This window comes from Elgaria multicarinata, chromosome 5 (assembly GCF_023053635.1).
Source record: "Elgaria multicarinata webbii isolate HBS135686 ecotype San Diego chromosome 5, rElgMul1.1.pri, whole genome shotgun sequence".
NCBI lineage: Eukaryota > Metazoa > Chordata > Lepidosauria > Squamata > Anguidae > Elgaria > Elgaria multicarinata.
This window is the reverse complement of record NC_086175.1, coordinates 105,890,502-105,912,475: the sequence shown is the minus strand read 5'-3', so window position 1 is coordinate 105,912,475 and position 21,974 is coordinate 105,890,502. Positions and strand designations below refer to the sequence as shown.

Below are 21,974 nucleotides of genomic sequence, written 5' to 3'. Positions count from 1 at the left end.
GCCCTGTTACATAACAGGTCAGGAGAGCCTGCTGAATGGGATGGGCTGAGGCATGAGGGTGAAGCGGGATCTTCCAAAATTGAGCAGAGGCATCTTCTGAGCTGCACTCAGGAAAGATGCCTGGGCCTGCTTCGGGGAGGATCCTTCCACACCACAGCCTACCCCACTGGGAAGGGTCTCCCAAACCTCTGTGGTGCATTTTCAGAAGGGTTGGAGAGTTGTTTCCACCAGTCCAATTGCACACACCTAAATCTGGATCCATCCCAATACGTTGAAGGTGCCTCATTCCTATCAGGATGCACACCCAGAGAACAATAACTCGTGGCCAAAGTAAACATGATGTAAAATGTGTCTTCCATTTAGCGTAAAGGTTGCTTTAAATGCAGATAGCCCCCAGGGGGAGGGGGCAGCATGTTTGGAGGTGGGAAATCCCTCCTCTGAATATGGGAGGAAATTGGGAGGAAATCCACCATTGGCACCAAAAGTGGATAATTCTGCCACTTGTCTGAAGAGGGATCATAGTTCAGTGGAAGACCATGCATTTGGAAGGTTCTAGTTTCAGTCCATCGCTTTTCCGGGTACTAAAGGATAGGAGATAGAAGGTTATGGGAAAGACGACTGCTTGAAACCTTGAAGCAGACAATGCTGCTAGAGCAGACAATATCAGTCAGAGCAGACAAGGCTTGGCTAGATAGACAAACAGTTCACTATGTTCCTATTTTGGTAAACAGCAAATCTCTGAGTGTGAGCTAAAGGGGCTTGAAGGAGAAAAGTTGGAAGGAGTTGCAAAGGATATTGTTTAAAAAGTGCAAAAAACAAAGAGTGATCTTGGTGTTGCTCAGGGCTGGCCCTATCATTAGACATAGTGAATCAGTTACCTCAGATGACAGATGCTGGGAGAAGAGAGTTGTGGACCATGCGGCCTGTTCTGCACACCCCTAAGCTAGCATTCCCCACTTCTGCCTCAACTTGCTGTGGCTCTTGTTGAGTTATGGCTTTAAAAGCTGATTAGTTATGGCACAGACTGGGATGCTGGCACATAACCTTTTGTGTTAAGTCTCTGTCTGGGCCTTCCAGAGACTAGCAGAGATTGCAGTGGTTCTCAGCCAAGTCAGCAAAGACGTGAATTAAGACAGAGATTCATGTAGGTTAAAATAAACCTTTTACTGGCAAATAAATATATAATTTAGTTATGGCAGTACAGATACAAATAATTACAAACAGTCAGTCAATACAGCTCACATCATGTTGGGTAAGGGACATGGAAGTAAAATGAACATGAAAACACATTTACTTTTATAGACAACCTTAACAATGATGCAACTCCTTGCAACCCTTAATTGAAGACAATCAGTTAGACAATTATTCAATTATGACACTCAATGTCCAGGTGTAGAGTTGACCTTTAAGTTTCTGCTGAGTCCTCTGTTCCTCCAGATCCTCAGCAATTAACAAAGCAATGGAAAACATAACCAAGATCCATTCCAGAATCCAACAGCTCTTCCACCTCCTGTGCTTCTTTCTGCTTTTGAAGTTCCACCATTCTGTCTAAGAACTCTTCACCTTCTCTTATTCCTTGGAGCGTGGGCACTCGTCGCTGAAGTACATTCACTTTTTCTTCAATAGTGCAACCAGCTTGCACTTGTTGCAGGTGTATATCATGTAGATCTCAGGCAGGAACATAAACATTGCACAAACCTTGCAGGTCACCACCGCTGGAGAATCCTTTCAGTAGGCCTACTCTAAGTAGGGCTTATGTTGGATTTTACCCATGGAATGGGAGGGGGCACCATCTTGGCCTTCAACTCAGGCAGCAAAAGGTCTTGGGCTGGCTCTCGTGTTGCTTCTGGTTTATTTGTTTAGAATAGTCCAATTCACTACAATTTCTGTGTAACTGTGCTCAGTAGTATACAATAATAGACATTTAAGTACAAGAGAGTTGAAAACGTATAGTTAGCATCCCCTAATAAAGTACCTTGCTCACTCAAGTGTTCAGTTGTTGCCACCGACACAACTTTCTTTTTTCTTCATGCTTGATGACAATATTAGTCAATGGTCATCCCTTAAATTTAATCTTTAATCTGTGCTTGGCAATGAGTTCCACTGAGTTTAATAGGACTTATTTCTGAACAATCCTGGTTAGTTTGAGGATGTGTTTTTGGATCAGGCGCAGAATGCTGCTGTAGGAAACAAATTAAATTGTGTTATTAGTTTGCAAAGTGCCTCACATTCTGGTACGCACTGTACAAAAATTATTTCCTGCTAATGGTTTACAATCAACAAAGCAAGTCACAGTTAATTTAATTACAAATGGAAATTGGTGTCTTGATTTACTTTTTATATGTTCAGTGTGAAGTTGATATGTGACTTCAGTTTTGATCCCGAAACGTATCATGTTCCAGCTCTCAGAAGTATAAGGAACCCTCTTATATCAGGGGTGGGGAATCTATTTCAGAGAAGCCCTCAGGAGCTGCTTTCCAGTGGTTGGCAGGGGCAAAGGTAAAGGCCAAAGGTAAAAGGGGCGGGGCCGAACTAAAGAAATCCCAGCATATTTTAGCTTGAAGCGCTCACTGCCAGTAACTAAGCCTTAGGGAAGGCATTTCCTTTTAGAATGAGGGGAAAACTGCACAAAAAACTGTGAACCACCAAATGATTCGTGGTGAGGGGAAAAGAGGTCGCGACAGGGAATCCTGGGGTGTCAGGAAGGCTGGATTCCCCCCCCCTTCCCAGGCCTGTGGTTTCCTTACCCTTATCTGAGAGCCGATGTGGTGTAGTGGTTGGAGTGTTGGACTGGGAGTCAGGAGTTCCAGGTTCTAGTCCCCACTCAGCCATGGAAGCTCACTGGGTGACTTTGGGCCAGGCACAGACTCTCAGCCCAACATACCTCACAGGGTTGTTGGTGTGAGGATAACATGGAGAGGAGGAGGAGGATTATATATGCCACCTTGGGTTCCTTGGATGAAAAAAGGCAGGCTATAAATGTAATAAATTAATAAATTCTTATACCTTAGTTAAAGTAACTTGCATCCTGGATTTTCTGAACCTTTAAAAAAGGCTGTTTTACTTTTATGCTGTGTTATTGAAAGAAGCACATGGGAGTATATAGTACAACAAAAGGTAAATTCTGATGGGGCGCACTTTAATTGCATATGCAGAAAGGCCTGTAAGATCTCCCTCTGTCTATTTATTTCCTTTTCCATAAAAACACAAGTAGAGTCAGAACGCTGGTCAATCTACTCCAGACTAGCCAGCCAGGGTTGGGTCCAGGATTGCCCTTCCATTGATGGAAAGGCTCCACTCATGGAAGGTGCCTCTGCACAATTTTGGGGGGATTCCCTTGCATAACAAAGCTCACCCCATTCAGTACTGGCCTCTGACCTTTTGTGTGGCATGGCTTTAGAAGTCCTCTTCCATCAGCCCAGGGGCTATAAAACATTGCTTCCACCAGCCCAGTTGCACATGCCTGGATCTAGCCTCAGATGCTTATGGGAAGCGGTGCATGAAAGCAATCACCCTCCCTTCCTGTTGCATAAAATGTTGCATGGTTTTTAACATTGCACCCTTTTTTTCTATATATCTCAAAGCCATGAAGCTAGATTGCATCATCTTTATCAGGGAGACAGCACCATGTACATTGATGGTGCTATATAAATAAATAATAATAATAATAATATTGGGGAGGGGAGTTTGTGTGGCAAAATGCAGCTATGGATCCCTATCCAGATCAATGGCCCCTGAGCGTCAAGAAGTGGTCCATCATTGTCAAGTGCAATATTTAGTCCATTGCCCCTTTCTCCCCAACCACCAATCATTTGGGGATTTCCCAGTTTTTGCACAATTCCCCCAACCCCATACTCTAAAAGACAGAAACGCCTTTCCTAAGGCTTAGTGACTGGCTGGAAGAGACTCAAGCTACAATATGCTGGTATTTGGGGTATTTCGGCCCTGTCCTTTGGCCTTCAGCCTGCCCCCTTTTTCCCTCATACCCGCCCATCACTGGAATGTGGTCCCCGGAAGGTTCTCCAAAACATAATTTGGTCCTCATAGTGGAAAAGGTTCAACAACCCTGCCTGAAGTTAATTATTTTATCACTGTTATTCTGTTGTTCCAAGTCAAAGGGAGCTGCATCTGGTGCTCCTTGGTTACTATATATTTAGTTCATTCATAACCTAGCGCAACTATTTTATGTATAAATTTGGTAGGGGTGTTTTGGGCATTACGATTTCTGCTTTTGGGAATGTGACTTAAAGCGTCATCAGATGGGGGAATCGTGGTCCCCTACCATTGCTTCTCTGCTCCCACTCCTATCCCACATTACTTCCTCCTTCTTCCTGGAGAAGAAAGAGGAAGTAAACAAAGACCACATGGCCCATTCAGGGGCTGTTTTTATTACATTGTTTTTCCTGCACACAGTAGGAAATGGCAGCACATTCCGTTTCCCCCTCCCCAAGTTGGATTAAAAGGGGTGCATTTTGTGACCAAAAAAAGAGGAAAGGAGTGGGAGGCGTGTGGAAGGCAGACGTCATTATTTATTATTATTTATTACATTTATATACCACCCCATAGTATATGGGCGGTTTACAAGCTCTCTGGGCGGTTTTGTGCATTCATTGTGTAAAGAATGCACAAAAAACCATAAGTGGGTGTGATGAAACCCTTAGACTAATTGAACCCTTGAAGGCTTTGCCAGCCATACAGCTCTTTGATTCTCTTTTGTCCATCTCCTTGAAGGAGGCAGTGTCGTGCTTCCCGGAGGAAGAACAATTGGCGCAAATTCAGAATGTCATCCAGGAACTTCCGCCATCTCATTACAGGTAAAATCAAAACATAGCCTCTAAGAGTTGCAGACAGACTTCGTGATTATTATTGGTGGTGGGGAAAATTACCAGAATTGGAAGACTCACCTGTGGGTTGAGACTGGTGAAGTCAGTTAATGATCCTATTTTTTTACTTGCCTTAGGCAAACTGTTGATTTACCTGTTGGGGATAAAATGACTGTGCTGTAAACTAACACAGTCTTCTCTGCAGAAGGCCCCAGAGTGCACTTGGCCAGTTGTTCATGAGATGCAATGTCCTTTCCCATAAAAAGTGTTGATCTTACATTTCAGACCTACCATGAATTAGTGGCACCTTGCTCCTCAGGTCTTCATCACACACCCTTCCAAAATACAGTAAAGACACCTGGGTCCCTTTTATTGTTAATTAGAAGCTTTTATGTTCATGCTCACCAGTCTCACCTATGTAGTGGTTTGTAGCACTAGCAGCTGGTGCATAAACCATGTGCGGCTCCTAATGAGTTCAAATGAGGGTCCCCAATAGTTCAGGATAGATTTGCTTTGCTTCTTCTTTATCCTTCTCTCTCAGGCATATGACGGAATAGAAGGACTTGAGAGATGTGAGAGTAGCAGTGTGATTTTGGAAGCTGCAGTGAAGAGGAGCCCATGAGCAAGGAGAAGAACAGGAGCAGCAGATTAACTAATTTCAGCACAGTGCTAATTTAATGTGATGCTTGCAAACTTTGGGCATCCTTCTTTTCTCAGCACAACCAGTAGGGTAAGATGTGATCATATGTCTATGGCTTAATGAGAGGGGTTAAAACATTATTATTTTTACTTAAACCACTGCAGGACCCTGGAATACCTGAGCAAACACCTGGCACTTCTAGCATCCTTCAGTTGCATGACCAACATGCACACCAGGAACCTGGCTTTAGTGTGGGCACCCAATCTCCTCAGGTACGATGAAAGCTCTTACTGTTTCACTTCACCATGGCGGCAATGCTGAAAATGTTAATGGGAATTTGTGGTGGATGATGATTTAAGAACGGGCTGGAATGATCCAGTTGGGGAGGGGGAGCCCTAAGCAGTCGGGAGGAAGCCAACTGTTGGGAGGCGAATCATACCACTCACAGCTGCTGTATGGGAAGCAGCAGGTCAAGAGTAATTCACTGTAATCTTGGAGCTCAACTAAACCCAAATTATCCAGCCTGTTCCACCATCTAGTGTATGCCATGTCACGAATGATATAATCATACTGGTTAGCAAGGTGGAAACCTAGAAGGGCTCTCCACAAACTTTAGAGAGCGCACTTCATGGGGTATGTTACCAGAGGGGTCCATCACACCCACTTTTATTCCAGGTACGATCTGCGGTGTCCACCTCCATTTCATTAGCTCGTCAAGTGCTGGTCCCTTTCACATGCCTTCCTGGTATTGCCATTGTATTGTCGAAATCTCTTTTCACTTGTTCGCTCTTCCGCTATTGTGCCCACCCCACCTCATCCCCTTCTCCTTCCCCCTCCAGTTCATTGGCTTTTGTGGTTGATGGTCATTGTGATGGGCATGGGCACCTCCCCCCCCCCCGCTCTGGTTTTGTTGTCTAGCATTTTAGTGATTTAGCATTTCATTGGCTGTTTTTGCCTTTAGAGGTGAGATGATGCTCCCTTCTGCGTGGGGTCTTCGCGCACTCTCTCTCCCTCCCTCCCCCTTCCCAGTTGAGCAGTTGAGCAGTTGAATGGTTTTACGGACTGGAGGAGAACCATCCCTGCCCTCCTCTTTTAACAACAAGACCACCCTTCAATGCACACGCCCCCAAGAAGGGGTATTCTGCGACATAGTGCAAGGACAGCAATACACGTGGATAGAAGGACAGTTTTATCCTGCATGGAGAAAATACCGTTTTTTCCCCACCCCAGAAAAACATGGAAAATGGAAGGCGAGATGACTGCAGGACAGGGACGACGTCTTGTGAGAGTTGTAGGGCAAAATGATAAATTCTAGTCACTGTATTGCAACATCTTTATGAGTAAACTCCTGGACCCAAGGAAGCACTAGCACAAATGAAAACTGTGTTTAACTTAGACATGAGAAGCATGAAGTCAGATGTCATTTCACCCATGAACTCACTGAGTGGCTCCTGGCATATCACGAAGGGCCACTTCACATATCTATCTATCTATATGTATAAAACACTAAGGTGATGCGTGATAATGCGTGACGGAGGTTCTGAGCTATGAGAAGATCTTTGTATGCTGGAGGTTCTGAACTATGAGAAGAACTTCAACAGGCTATATAAACACAGTTGGGAGTGCGGGGGAGTGGCTGGAAGGGAGGCTGGGCAGCTCGCTGAAACATGTGGAGAGCTCAGGTAAGTCCTGGGGGTTGGTGGGCAGGTGGCAGCAGATGGCAGTGAGTGGGGGGAGCGGCAGCACTGAAACATATCATTGCCAAAATGGTTTGTGGGAGGCATTGGGTAAGTCCTGCAAGTCAGTGAGCAGACGAGCAGGGGTGGGGGAGCAGCTGGGAGGAGTAGGGGAAGCGGCTGGGAGGGAGTGGGGGAAGCAACTGGGAAAGGGGGAGTCCAGTGTAAAAGCCGATAAAGTATGTTACTGAGCAATAAAGTACTAGCACGCAGATAGTCTGCGCAAGTCAAGCTAGTAACATGCAACCTACATAGACATCATTGGCAATGTAAGAGGCTGCCTTCTCAAGCCCAGCATTGCCTATTCCAGGGATAGGCAACATGGTGCTCATGGGCACCAATGAGCCCCTGGGCAGCTTCCTTGGTCCCCACAAACAAACAAACAAACCACAAACACTTTTTCTTAGCGGCAGCTGGGATTGCTAAGAAATAAGTTTCTGTTGCTGCTGAAAACTGTGCTGAAACCACACCCAGCCTTCTGCAACCTCTGCTTTTTGCACCCAGGTTGTTGTTTTTTGCCTCTTTTGTTGGAATGTTGAACATTGCCTGCTGAGTACCTGAAAGCTGAGTGAGTAGTAGTAGTAGTTGCTGTTGTTAGAAAGACTTTTAATAACAATAAAAGCTAAGCCAAAAATGCCCCTCTCAGCTTTCAGGCACTCAGCACAGGGAAGCCCCAAGGGAGGAAGTCCAGGCTAAGTCTTCTGGGGGGCTTTCTAAGAAGCTCTAGCAGGGACGACGTCTTGTGAGAATTGTAGGGCAAAATGGTAAATAAGGCAGAATGAAAGTGCGATAAAATGCTGGTGTGATGAAGCTCCAAATCTGCTGCTTAAACTTGGTTGCAGAAGCTCCATTTCCACGTAAGTGCTTGCAAGATATGCTGGGTCTGCAGACTGTGTTGGGTGATGGGAGAATCGCTCTTGTTTCTTGCCTTAAATTAATCTTTTATTAGCAAATCCTAGGGGAAAGTGTGCATATATAATTTTAAGCCTGAAACTAGAAATGGGAACCTTGTTTTTAATGGAGCCGAAATAACTCCTTGTGAAATTCCAGTGGCTGAGCCCAAGGAGGCTTGAGCAGTAATAAGGAAAGTGAGCAGAGAAAAAATGATATGGACGAGGATACAAAAACCAGATTAGCATAAATAAATCGGGCTTGATGGCCTCAAGAGAGATGCACATGGATATTGGTCTATGTCACAACATTCCCATTTAAAACCAAACTTCAGCACAGAGTGAGTTCAAAATTTATAGCAGAGATATGCTGCTTCCAGATGGGTGATTCCTGGAACTATCCAATCATTGTTCTTCTGTTGTAAGCTCAAGCAGAGTTGCAATTGACTTTTCACACCATTGGAAGAATTGCGCTTTTCAAAATACTGGTTACGACCTAGAAAGCCCTATTCAAGTTGAGACCAAGCTATCGGAAAGGCTGCTTTCTCCCATATATACCTACCCCAGGTTTTAACATCCTTAGGGGAGACCCTTCTCTTAATAAAAAAGGTGAAGACCTTTTTATTCTCCCAGCATTTTTACAGCCTATAAATAAATGTTAACTTGATGTTTTAAATTTGTAATTTTGCATTGCTTCTGTTTTTATCTGGTTGAGCTTTTATTTTGTACTTTATATTATGGTTTTATACTGTTGTTTTATACTTTGAATGGTTTTAATTTTTGTGAACTGCCCAGAGAGCTCCGGCTATTGGGAAATGTAGAAATGTAATAAATAAATAAATAAATAAATAAATAAATAAATAAAACCACACCACCATTAGAGCATGTTTGGTGGGGATGCAAGGCAGAACCTTCTCAGTGGCCGCTCCCAGGCTCTGGATCTTCCTGCTGTGGATGGCTAAGTTGCCCCCCTCTCTGTTGTCCTTCTAGGAGGCAAAAAATGTTTCTATTCAGGCAGGCCTTTGGCATATAAGCTGGTCTGTTGTCGAAGGGGTTTTTAAGTGGTTGGTTGCTGTTTGTTTTATTGTGTTTTTAATTTATTTGCTTTATGGTTTAATTGAGATTTTGCTTTTAAGCTGTTTTTTTTTAATTAGCTGCCTTGAACACCTTTCTTGGTGGAAAGGAGGGATAGTCAATAAACAAACAGTCTATGTTCTTTCCACCCCCATTGGACTTTACAAAACTACTGTAGATGGGAGAGGGGAAGGTTTGATTCACCTGAGTGACTGTTTAAAGCTCAGCACATATTTGGTATAATCTTTGCGATAGGCACCATTTTATTACCCCATTTATTATTATTTTAATGGATATTTTAATGGGTTTTTAATTAGCTCTAAAAAGCTTTTCAGAATTAAAAAAAAATGAAAATATAATAACATAGAAGAGTAGTCCTAAGAGCATCTATACTTGTGGAGATTTCATTACTGCTTTGTTTAAAAAGTCAGACTTTTTGTGTTCCGAGAAAAGATGGAAGAACCACAGGGTAAATATAGGATGACAATGACCGGATGATAGTGGCATAATGCCCTGAAAGAGTGAGTGAATGAAGCAAAGCAATTCCCCACTAAATGTCCCATGTGGAACCACCCCAAGTTACTCCATTGTAATTGTTTTGAGACTCAAAGATTTCACATAGATTCAGAGTACATTTCTTCTTCTTTTTTCAGTTTCCTGAACATCCAAACCAGCTAGTGGCCCTGAAAAAAATGACCTAGTTTAGACATCACAAGGCTCCTTTGTCCTCCCCACCCCTCCTCCAGTGCAGGTGTGAGGAAGAGATCAGAAACATGAGCCTCCATTTTCAACTAACCACAGTTTGTTGTTTCAACTAAACCAGGAACTGGGATTATTTGTAACTATGATTTATCCAAACAAGCCAGCATCAGAAACCATGCTTTGAAGCTGGCTTGTTCAGACAAACCATAGTTTAAATTATTAATTATTTATTTATTACATTTATATCCTGCCTTTTTTCCTCCAAGGAATCCAAGGCGGCGTACATAATCCTCCTCCTCTCCATGTTATCCTCACAACAACAACCTTGTGAGGTAGGTTGGGCTGAGAGTGTGTGACTGGCCCAGAGTCACCCAGTGAGTTTCCATGGCTGAGTGAGGACTAGAACCCAGATCCGTTCTTATTCTCCTTGATCTAACTGCAGCCTTTGACACGGTTGATCATGATCTTCTCTTAGATTCCCTTCATGACCTTGGATTTTGTGGCTCTGTCTATAACTGGTTTGCCTCCTATCTAGCGGGTCGCTCTTTCAGCGTGTTGACTAATGGCAGCTCGTCTTCCTCCTTTCCCCTTTCAGTAGGGGTTCCGCAAGGCTCGGTGCTTGGCCCGTTGTTGTTTTCCTTATACATGTTGCCCTTGGGCAAGCTTATTCAATCTCATGGTCTCCAATATCATCTGTACGCCGATGATACACAACTATATCTGTCATCTCCGGAACTTTCTCCTGATGTTCACGATCGTATCTCGGCATGTCTTTCAGATATCTCAGCTTGGCTGCTTCATCGTCGCTTGAAGCTTAACATGGCAAAGACTGAATTGCTTGTTTTTCCTCCTAAACCTTCTCCTCATCTCTCATTCTCTCTTACTGTCAATGATGTTACGCTTACTCCGGTCAAGGAAGCTCGTAGCCTTGGCTTTATCTTCGACTCCTCGCTCTCCTTTATTCCTCATATTGAGGCAGTAGCTAAATCTTGTCGATTTTTCCTGTATAATATTGCCAGGATTCGATCATTTTTGTCTGTCTCTTCTGCCAAGACGCTTGTTCATGCACTGGTTATTTCACGGTTGGACTACTGCAACCTTCTTCTCTCTGGCCTTCCTTCTTCTCACATCAGCCCGTTGGTTTCTGTTCACCACTCTGCCGCAAAGATCATCTTCTTAGCACGCCGCTCCGACCATGTTACTCCGCTTCTGAAATCTCTTCATTGGCTTCCAATTCACTTCAGAATCCAATATAAACTTCTCCTGTTAACCTTCAAAGCTTTTCACGGTCTAGCTCCTTCCTATCTCTCCTCTCTCATCTCACACTATTGCCCCGCTCGTGCTCTTCGCTCCTCTGATGCCATGTTTCTCGCCTGCCCAAGGGCCTCTACTTCCCTTGCTCGGCTTCGTCCATTTTCGTCTGCTGCCCCTTACGCCTGGAACGCTCTTCCAGAACATTTGAGAACTACAAGTTCAACCACAGCTTTTAAAGCTCAACTAAAAACTTTTCTTTTTCCTAAAGCTTTTAAAACTTGATGTTGTGCAGACTTCTACTGTTACTTTCTACTGTTAGTTTTTCCCTACCCTGTGCCTGCTTACCCTTCCCTGTACCTGTTGGCATTCTCTTCCCCTCCTTATTGTTTTACTATGATTTTATTAGATTGTAAGCCTATGCGGCAGAGTCTTGCTATTTACTGTTTTACTCTGTACAGCACCATGTACATTGATGGTGCTATATAAATAAATAATAATAATAATAATAATAATAATATCTCCCAACTCCCAGTCCAACACCTTAGTGACTAAACCACAGTGGCTCTTTCCCATGGTTTGTTCTGGTTCAGATGAAATAACACATTTCAGTGAGTTGAAAATGAAAGGACTTGTTTTCATGCTCTTCCTCACAGCCATACTGAAGAAAGGGAAAGGAAGGAATTACACAAGCTAGGGACTCATTCACATAGCACTAAACTATGGTTTAGTATCATGGCCGAACAGCCAGCTCCCAGAATTTGGTTTAGGAATAATTAATGAAAAATATTGGGCACATAGGACAACAGTATTTCTCCATGCAACAATCCATTTAATGTATGGAGTTGCAGGGGAACTGTCTCATATATCATATTCATTTAAATTGGTCTTGGAAGTGAAGTTCCTGGTCAATTGAATGAACTGTGTGTATATGACAATTAGTGAGCTACTGCTAAAGATAGCTCAGTTGAGGGACACTGGTCAAAGTAAGCGGCTTGTTCAGGACTAGAGTTGCAGGAAGAACTGCAGGACAAAATAAGGATTATTGGCTCTTGGCGGAATCACCCTAAATAAACTTCCTCAACTTTTGCAATTGCAAACGAGGCAGAGCTGGGCCTATGATGGCGAGAGATATTAAATCTACTAAATACACTCTGCTCAAAAACTTTAATTCCATCTACTGCCTTTCTTCTTCTTCTTCTTCTTCTTCTTCTTCTTCTTCTTCTTCTTCTTCTTCTTCTTCTTCTTCTTCTTCTTCTTCTTCTTCTTCTTCTTCTTTTTGGTGGAGGTTTGATTCCTGTTATAAATCTGGGTCCCAAGGAGAACATGAAAAGAACAGGAGGCACGGCTGTCATTTCCTTACATGGCTATCCTGTTGGTGAAGTCCTCTCCGCATTTTATCTAACACTCCAGCCCTTAACTTTACAAAGGATTCATTGCCCAGAGATAATTTCTTCAGTAACACTTTGGCATGTCAAGATAAGAACCGGTTTATCTGCTGCTCTTTTTTGGGGTGGGGGTGCGGGTGGGGGTGAGAGGAGAGATTAGTTTGGCAGTACCAGTGAGGCGATAGAGAACAAGAAGCAGGCATTTTAAAAAAAAGGAAAAAAAGCAAGCGCAAACCCATAAAATTCATCAAGATGAGTTGTGATGTTCTCATTTGATGCTTTCCCTTGTAGCCCCACTTGATGTTATTTTGATGTGATGTTTCTACACAGAGATAAACTAAATCCTGCGGATTGGCTTAATCTGCAGCAGCCCCAGCTGTAACTAGCACCGCTGCAGCTGGAACACAGTACTGGGTCTGGAAAGTGGAACTGCATGCCAGAAAACCCTTTGGCAAGGCACACTGGTTTTTATTTATTTATTTATTTGGCTTCTGTACTGCTTAATATCTTAACATTTCTAAATTACTGTGGCTGCTGGGCCCTATAGCTTTCATGTGCACACACACCCATATCTATCAAAGTTCTTGTGCCAACCAGAGATGTATTGGCATTTTTTTTTTGTAGTGTGTGAAAAAAAAGTGCGTACATCTGAAAAATGCTCCCAATTGATATGTAAATTTGGAAAAAATATGCACCGATTATTGTACAAAGCAAAAGCAAAAGGTAGAATCCAATTGAAGTCTTACTTGGAGCTAGACCCATTGAAATGAATGGGATGTACATTAGCCATGACTAACTGAAGTCCATGCATTTCAACGACTCTTTTCTAAGTAGGACTTCAGTGGGATTTCAACCGAAGCTTGCAATCTGCTATGGACATGTCAGAACAAGCTTCAAGGTCTAAATCAGAGAACTTTGACAAGCTCAAATTTTGTTGATTTGCATATTCCTACTTCAGCTGATGTTCTTTGCTTTAAAAAAACAACAACCTGCACGTTAAATACAAAGACACATTTAATGTGACCTCTAGTTTGCCCTGGGAAAGAATGACTGGCCCAAGATCACACAGTGGGCCTCTTGGCTGAGTGAAGAATTGAACGTGGATCTCTCTGTTCCTAGTTTAACACTCTAACCACTATACCACATTGGCTTTCTTGTTACTGGTCCCACTAAGGAGAGAAAGGGGATATATAAATACTTAAACAAGCGAACAAATCCCATAGAGTACAATGCAGTGGAATCAGTGGGAGTTTTGCCACTGATTTCCATCTGTGAATTGTACCTGTGAGTTCCTTCAGACCCACACTTTATACTTATCCTGATTCTCCCATGGACCTGACACTGCTTTAGCAACATGGACCGGGGAGAGGAAGTACCTGCACAATACCCTCAGCTTTATTCATACATGCACCACTCCACTGTTATTTGCGAGGGATCTTGGCTTGCCATCCTCCCCTTCCTGGGCATTTCTTGGTCCTCCTTTCATTAGGGGTGGGCCGAGATACTTTTACTGCCTGAAGCAACGGACGAGATGGTGCACACATCCCACACCCTCACTCATGTGCAGAAGCCAGATGAACTGGCAGTTGAATCTTACTTCAACACTGATGATAGGACAGTGTCCTCTACTGCTTCTGAAAGCAGCAGGCTAGCATCCAAGGCATAAGGCAAGCCATGTGGCATCCACAAGTCTGTCCTGCCACCTCCCCACCACTCACAACCCCCTACATCCTTCACCTAACTCTTGTCTAATGGTAGGACTGCCCCTGAGATTCCTTCAAGCTCACAGCAGCATCATTTCCAGGAGATATTTCAGAGAAAGAGTTTATTTATTTATTTAAAACATTTTTATCCCGCCCTATATCACTAGGATCTCAGGGTGGCATACAGATAAAATCATACAATATAAAACAATAAATATACACAGCTAAAAACAAATTAAACCATTAATCAATTTAAAACCAGTATATAATTTAAAAGCAGTAAAAGCAATTAAAACAGTTAAAACAATGTGCAAGCCAGGTGAATCCCTTATGTTCTCGTCCAGGTTTCCATTATCAACCCTTCTCATTTATTCCTGGATGACCTTTGCTGCCTCCTCAAAATCCATACTTTGATGGTTTGTGTGTGTGTGTGAAGATTGTATAAGGATAACAGCCTTGAATAAGGAAAAAGAGAACCATTCTTAGGATTTGGTAGCTTAAGCTGTTGTACATTTTTCTAAACAATGTAATGGGAGCATGGAACCAGCAGGACTTCAAGAAATCAGTGCAAATAGTTAAACTTCGTAAAACCCAAAGCTTAGAGATTCCCCCACCCCCGGAAAGCACTTAGAAGATGGCAAGATGATAACAGCATGTTATCAAAAGTACATGCTGATATGATTCTAGTAACAACAGAGCAGTAAACAAAAGTGGGGACCTGCCACAACAGGTTGCACTGTGGGATGCTCCTGTTCAGAGTCCCACCTAGTCAGCTATTACCCCTTCCATGATACTCCATTACACCCCCCTCCACAACAGTCACTGTGCACTCAGTGGCTCTGAGAACACTGAATTCTCCCCATAGGGCTGTGGGAGAAGGTGTTTGCCCCCTTAAAGGGTGTTTTTTTTTGGTAAAGAAGTTTTGTACTTCTGCACACCTTGGACTCCCCCCCACGCATGCTGCCACCTCCTTCTTGTGGCCCTGTTCTGGCTATAACCCTGTTGACTTTCAGCACCTTTCAGCACCTGAGTTTAATACGAGATGGAGCGAGTCCCCAGAAAGCAAAATAAGCCAACTGTAATCTAGCTCTGTATCGAGTCCTCTCTCCTGCATCTCAGCATGTAAAACATTGCTGAAAGTCATTAGCTAAACACATTGAGTAGCTAATTAAGTAACACAAGATCTCTGTGACTGGCGGACTGGATCTTGCGAGTGCAAGGATTTTGCTACACAACATGACAGCATTAATCAAAATGGTTCTTTGGACTTTAGAGATTAACTCCGTCCTCCCGAAAGCAAGCTATTGTATGTGAGCCTTGCTTTTGTTCTCTAATAAATCTTCTGTGGAAAAGAGCCAAAGGTGTTTAAGATATGTCGAGTGGAGGCTGATGGCTCCTATTTCAGTGGGGCGGTGAATCCTCTCTGGGTCTCAGAACCAGTCAGCTTCTTTAGAGTTCTGACTTGACTGAAACCCAGAGTGGATACACTGCCCCACTGAAATAGGAGCCACCAGGCTCCACTTGATATATCATACCTATACTTTTTGAGGATGGACAACAAGAAAATCAGAAGGTTGGGACAAGGAAAGACATATATTCAGATGGTGGGTAAAAATGTCCCCTGCAGGAATCCCTATCTATAAAGCAGAAAGTATGTGTGTGGGATGTATGTCTGGAAATGTTTACCCACTTCCAGATGAGTTAGAAACTTGAAATTTGGCACGCTGATAGGTCTGGCTGTACAATGTACCAGAAAAATCTTAAAACACAGAATTTTGGGTTTAAAATATTTTTAAAGAATTTAATAAAAACCAAGGTTTATGCCTACAACTCCCAGCATGCCTTGGGCAGAACTCCCAGCATGCCTTGGGCAGGAGGCCCAACTTACTGGCCTTTGGTGGCCATGGGTGGGTGGCTGCTGCATGTTTTTCACAACTCCAACTCCTAAGGTTGGTCTTGAACAGTCAATCCAGTTTTACATAAAAGGAAACAACGCACATAAATGGGCTGCATCCATTTGCGGTACCTTCTCCCACCGACTGTGCATGGTTTTAAAATCATAACTAAATACAACACCAAACATGCTCAAAGGCACCCCTTCCTGATATCACTGTTTTCTCAGAATCTAGGGGAAGCAAGCATGTAGCCTTTGCCCTTAAGAGGTAGGGAGGCACTCTACGCATGATCAGAAACAGACCCAATGAAGGGGGCGTGGAAGTGCCTGGCCCGGTTCTGGCCCTTCACTACAGGCTCCTGATGGAGTACTTTGTGGGTGAGAAGTGCAGGCCGAGGCAGTCCCAGCTAGATTGGCTAGAGCTGGTCTTGAAATGTTGTGGTTTAGTTATAACGGGAAAAACGCAGCATAAAAAAATCCCATCAAGTTAAAAGGCCTTGGAAAATAATACTTAAAAAATCACTTGGCACTGGAAAGCCATTAATGCAGTCACTAGGCAAGCCTGCCTGGGAAAAAGAAATTGATAAGCAGGGTGCCACAACTAAGAAGGCCCATCTCCAGTTGTCTCCCACCACACCTCTGATGGTGTTCAAAGATTAACGCGTTATTCGGGGGCTACGCTTACGCCTACAACTCTGAGCGTGCCTCGGGTGGGCGGGAAGATTTACTGGGCTTTGGCAGGCATCATTTGGAAGTGGCTTGCCATTCTGAGCCTGAAGGGAGAGTACCTGGGGCTGTCTGCCTCGGTTGCTAGGCACCATCGGGAGTGGGAGGGAAGGAGGGCACAGCTCTGGGCCTGTCAGCTATGGCAACGATTGAGCTAAGCATCAGTCAGTCAGCTGGTTCCCTCATGGCCTACCTACGAGCACTGATTGTGCAATATGGACTGGCTCGGCCAGACTTGCCGGCTGCAGCACTTCAGTACAGCCTCCTGCTGGAGCACTTGGAGTGCGAGAGGCACAGGCCAAGGCAGGTGCAGGCCTTCAACCTGGCCGCTCTTGGAGGCTTCCCAGCACCTGCCAAGAGACCTGAGCAGAAGATGGTCGAGTGGGCCATTGAGAGCTGTGGTTTTGAGGTGGCCCTGGCCTGCATTGGGGGTGAGAGAAAAGAGAAATGAATTTAATTGGTTTTAAAGTTACCTCACAGGTAACAGCCTACCTTGCGGGGTTGTCATGAATGTAAGAGAGGAAAAAACTAAACAAATTTAATTTGTTTAAAAGTTAACTCACAGGCCTAGCACTGGCCTATTACTTTAAGATGATTACCTCACAGACATACTGTCTATCTTAGAGGGCCTGAGTAATGCTGGGTATATCAGCCAGTATATCTATATTCCTACTAGGAAGTTGCCAACGTGGCATATGAAGGCATGCAGCTCCCTTCCCCTCTTCACAAGCTGTGCCTTGGTGATGTGATGCTTCATTGTTCTTCTGCCTGCTTCTCTTCCTGTGGTGCAGGTCAAAGGAGATTGAGGCCGTGGGCTGCAATGGAGATGCAGCTTTCCTGGAGGTGCGAGTCCAGCAGTTGGTGATTGAGTTTATACTGAACCATGTCGAGGAACTCTTTGGTGACGGTGTCTCTGCCAAGCCAAAGGAGAACGAGGGTGAGTCCTTCTGAACTATTCTTTCCAGATACCACCAGAAACCATTTGGCTAGTAAGCCCGTTTTTACCATAGGGTGTATCTACATGGCTTTTAATTATTCTCAGCCTCAGGAGTGCACCTGAGCCTCAATTGTGTATGAGAAGAAGGTGGATGAAGAAAATGGGGAAGATCCACATCAGGGTAGTGATCTGTTCCAGCCCCAGGGAGCAGATTGCATTCTGGCTCACCCCCATTGGGAGCCCGATGACTTCCAGGGAGTGTCCCTCTCCATCCTGGAGCTCCTCCCCTGCCACAAAGGCTCCTCCCATACATAATAGGGGTCCTTTTCCCCATGCAGAAAAAGGCATTTAATTGTTGCCCTTGTCTCTATCTGCATGGGGAGGAGACCGTCCCTCCCAACAGAAGATCAAGGCACCGTTTCCATAGCATTGGGAGAGGAAACCCCTATTATTGGAAATAACAGCAAGGGTTTCCTCTCCCAGTACTAAGGAGACCTCTATGGGCCAGATTTGGCCTGCAGGTCGGAGGTTCCCCATCAATGAATGTTTTTAAAGCTAAAGCCCCCACAAGAAAAAGTTGATATGATGATTAGTCTAATCTGTATCCTAAATATCGATATGCAGAAACCAAATTTCATAATTGGTATTTCTGAGCTTTCTTGGGCTGGTTAGTTATTTTCAAAAGCTTTTCTAAGCTCGAGAAGACCCAGCCCACTACAGCTTCTCAGTCTTTGTCAGGAAGGAATAAGGAGCTACTTTTTCTAGCATCTCCATTGGCCATGGAGGCTCCAAGCAGGCTCAGAAGCCTTCAGCGCAGACAGGAACCTATGAGAATCTAAGACTAGCCCCCAGTTTTCACCAATCCCCACTGCTATTGGTCTCCCCTTCCTCTGCCTTTGTAACTCATTACTTTCGGAAAGCAAAGAGAAGGAAGCCAACGGCAAGGAAACCTGGCTGGCTCTCACAGAGTTTCTTTGGCTCAGATCATAATGGCTTGCGTATTTCAGAACGTTGCCCTCATCACTAGCCTGACCCATGCTGAGACAGCAACCCGCCATCCAAAACCTTTGGCATGTAGGTTGAGCCAGGAGCTGCTGGGTTAATAGTTTGACAGATGTCAGAAGCATACTGGACCATTAGCATCATGCTGGAAAATCAGCTTGGTGGCGCCTCTGCCCCATAATGGCCACTTTCAGGGTGGGGGAGAAGGTAGTGCAAATAGTATTGGCTTATGTCTTACAGCTGTGATGTGGAGAGACACCTTTAAATGGCTCCAGGTGGCAAATTCATTCAGGTGCAGGGGGTTATTTTTTACTATACTACCCCAAATGCCCCCAAAGACAAGTTGCCATGCTATCGTAAGAATCTCCCAGTCTCTATGATAAGCTGGTCCGTACAGATCGCTTATAGCAGGCTAGCAGCTGCCACATTTTTAAGTAGCTTCCATGTGGTGGCCATAGCAGGCCCTAAATCTAGCTGGTATTTTAAAATGTAAATGCATAGCACATAATTCCAAACTCATGGTGTTAATTTTGTGGTAAACCCATGTGGCCTTGGTCAGGTGCATTCTGAATTCTCCACACTTGTTTGTATGTGTCCTCACCACATCCTTTTGCTGCAAGGGGAGTTTTTGGGTGAGTTTGCTTGACAATCACTTTTCCTATTTATCAATGACTGAAATTGTTAGTGAGCAGAAGTGCCAAGTTGCCTGCACTGAAACTGAAGGAGTCCTTTTTAATCATCAGGACTTTTTTCGGCTTCTGCAGCTGGCACTCCGACACTTCCTGCTAACAATACTAGCCATTGATAAATAAAAAAAGTAATGGCAATTTTCAGAATGAACTCCCTGAAATCATCGGGAGGGGAAGAGAATGTTGATTCATCTCAAAGGCCAGAAATGGAGCTGAGCCTTCCCAAAAGTTCACTCCAGCAGGGATCCTCCGGCATCTTTTTTTAAAAGATGCATGTCGGAGCACTTTAGAGTCTGGCTGGTGACCAGGAACCTGCTGGGGTGGAAGGCAGGGGCGACGGATCGAATTGCTGGGAAGGAAGATTCAACCAACAGGCACCCTCCCAAACACTGTTTTCGCTGGAAGTGTTTAGTCATGAAAGTAAACCCTGGAGAGACCTTCTAAGGACTTCCTCCTCTCCCTACACCACCCCTAAACCCTCCCCTCCCCCAGCTAGGGGAGTAGGAATCTGTAATCAACTAGTCTGGAATCTGTAATTTCTCCTTTCCCCTCCCCACCACCACCTTGGCTTTGCAGAGAATAAGCCCATCATGAAGAGCTTGACGCTGCCTTCTGCATCTCTGCCAATGAAGCTAGTGAGCCTGGAAGAAGCTCAGGCCCGAAGCCTCTCAGCCTGCCACCCTGCCCGCAAAGAGCGGAGAGAGAACAGCTTGCCAGAAATTGTTCCAGTCACAGGCTCCTTCTTCCATACCGTCCTTGACCTACCTGACAGCAAGTAAGTGGCGCTGTTCCTCGGTGTCAGAAAGATGAACGCAATGGGCAGGCGAGCCCTTCTGTTAGCAGGGAGCATCCTTCGACAACGGCCAAGGGTTCACCACTGCCCAGGCCTCCTTTTCTTGTGCTAGGCAGCTGCAGCTGTAATTACCCATGCTGTCCATTCTTGGGCAGTGTGGGCAATTACAGCAGCGACCACCCAGCACTCATGGGAATAACACACCACTTCTGCATCACTGCCTGCCTACTTCCACCAGTAAGCCTGGCACAATATCCGGAGGAGGAGAGCCCATTCAACCAGGGCATGGGAGGTGGCATGGCTGTGGGGGCATGCCAAGAGCTCATCCAAACCTGGAACCAGCTGTGAGGGCAGGTAGGCTTCTTTCTCATTGCCTGCCCAAGGTGTGGCAGGCATCTCTTTCAACACTTCTGAGAGAAGGGCAATCCTTTGTATACATTTACATTTTCAGTGTCTGACTAGCTTTTTCCACATCATATGAACATGGGCTGTGAAGACTACGGGTGTGCACGGACCCCCCAATCTGCTTCGTGGCCCGATCCTCGTCGCGCCGCTCCGCCCGTCTCCCGCTCTGCTCCCTGGAGCGAGATCCGGCTTTGCCGCCATCACTATATGGACGGCGGCAGCGGCGCAAGAGAAACTACCCACCCACCCCGCCCCCTTACCTTCCTCCGTCGCGGGATTCAATTGAGGCCCCGGTTGAAGCCGGAAGAGGCCTCGGCCTAAACTTCCAGCTTCAACCGGGGCCTCAATTGAAGCCGGCGACAGAGGAAGGTCCCTCCTCCCTGCTCCCTTACCTAGCGCCGGCGCTGCTGCATGGATGGCAGCGCTGGCAGCGCCAGGTACGCCAGGCTCCCGCCCCGGCCCCTGGCCCAGCCCCCGCCCCCTTACCTTCCTCCGTTGCGGGATTCAATTGAGGCCCCGGTTGAAGCTGGAAGAGGCCTCGGCCTTCACTTCCAGCTTCAACCGGGGCCTCAATTGAAGCCGGCGACGGAGGAAGGTAAGCGTCCCTCCTCCCTGCTCCCTTACCTGGCGCCGGCGCTGCTGCATGGATGGCGGCGCTGGCGGCGCCAGGTACGCCAGGCTCCCGCCCCGGCCCCTGGCCCAGCCCCCGCCCCCTTACCTTCCTCCATTGCGGGATTCAATTGAGGCCCCGGTTGAAGCTGGAAGAGGCCTCGGCCTTCACTTCCAGCTTCAACCGGGGCCTCAATTGAAGCCGGCGACGGAGGAAGGTAAGCGTCCCTCCTCCCTGCTCCCTTACCTGGCGCCGCCGCCGCTGCATGGATGGCGGCACCGGTGGCACCAGGTAGGCCAGACCCCCGCCCCGGCCCAGCCCCCGCCCCCTTACCTTCCTCCGTCGTGGGATTCAATTGAGGCCCCTGTTGAAGCCGGAAGAGGCCTCGGCCTTCACTTCCGGCTTCAACCGGGGCCTCAATTGAAGCCGGCGACGGAGAAAGGTAAGTGTCCCTCCTCCCTGCTCCTTTACCTGGTGCTGCCGCCGCCGCATGGATGGCGGCGCCGGCAGCGCCAGATTAGTCCCCCTCCCCCCACTTACCTTCAGGTGAAGCTCTGGATTGAGGCGATCCTCTTCGCCTCGATCCGCAGCCCCCCGTCTCTTCTCCTCCGCCTTAAGGGTAGGCGAAGCCCCCCGCTCCGCTCCTGCTTCTCCGGTTCGAGGAGAAGCAGAGCACATCCCTAGTGAAGACCATGGATCCTTCTAGCCAAA

General features: G+C 45.7%; 1 protein-coding gene across 1 annotated transcript in view; it reads left to right on the top strand.

Moving 5' to 3' along the window:
• ARHGAP31 (Rho GTPase activating protein 31) overlaps positions 1-21,974 on the top strand; it is a 126,143-nt gene that overhangs the window by 85,573 nt on the left and 18,596 nt on the right. The window contains exons 4-7 of the mRNA XM_063126944.1: positions 4,732-4,814; positions 5,628-5,735; positions 17,619-17,764; positions 20,032-20,230. Coding sequence (XP_062983014.1) covers positions 4,732-4,814; positions 5,628-5,735; positions 17,619-17,764; positions 20,032-20,230 — 536 coding nt within the window. The remainder of the gene's footprint in view (positions 1-4,731; positions 4,815-5,627; positions 5,736-17,618; positions 17,765-20,031; positions 20,231-21,974) is intronic.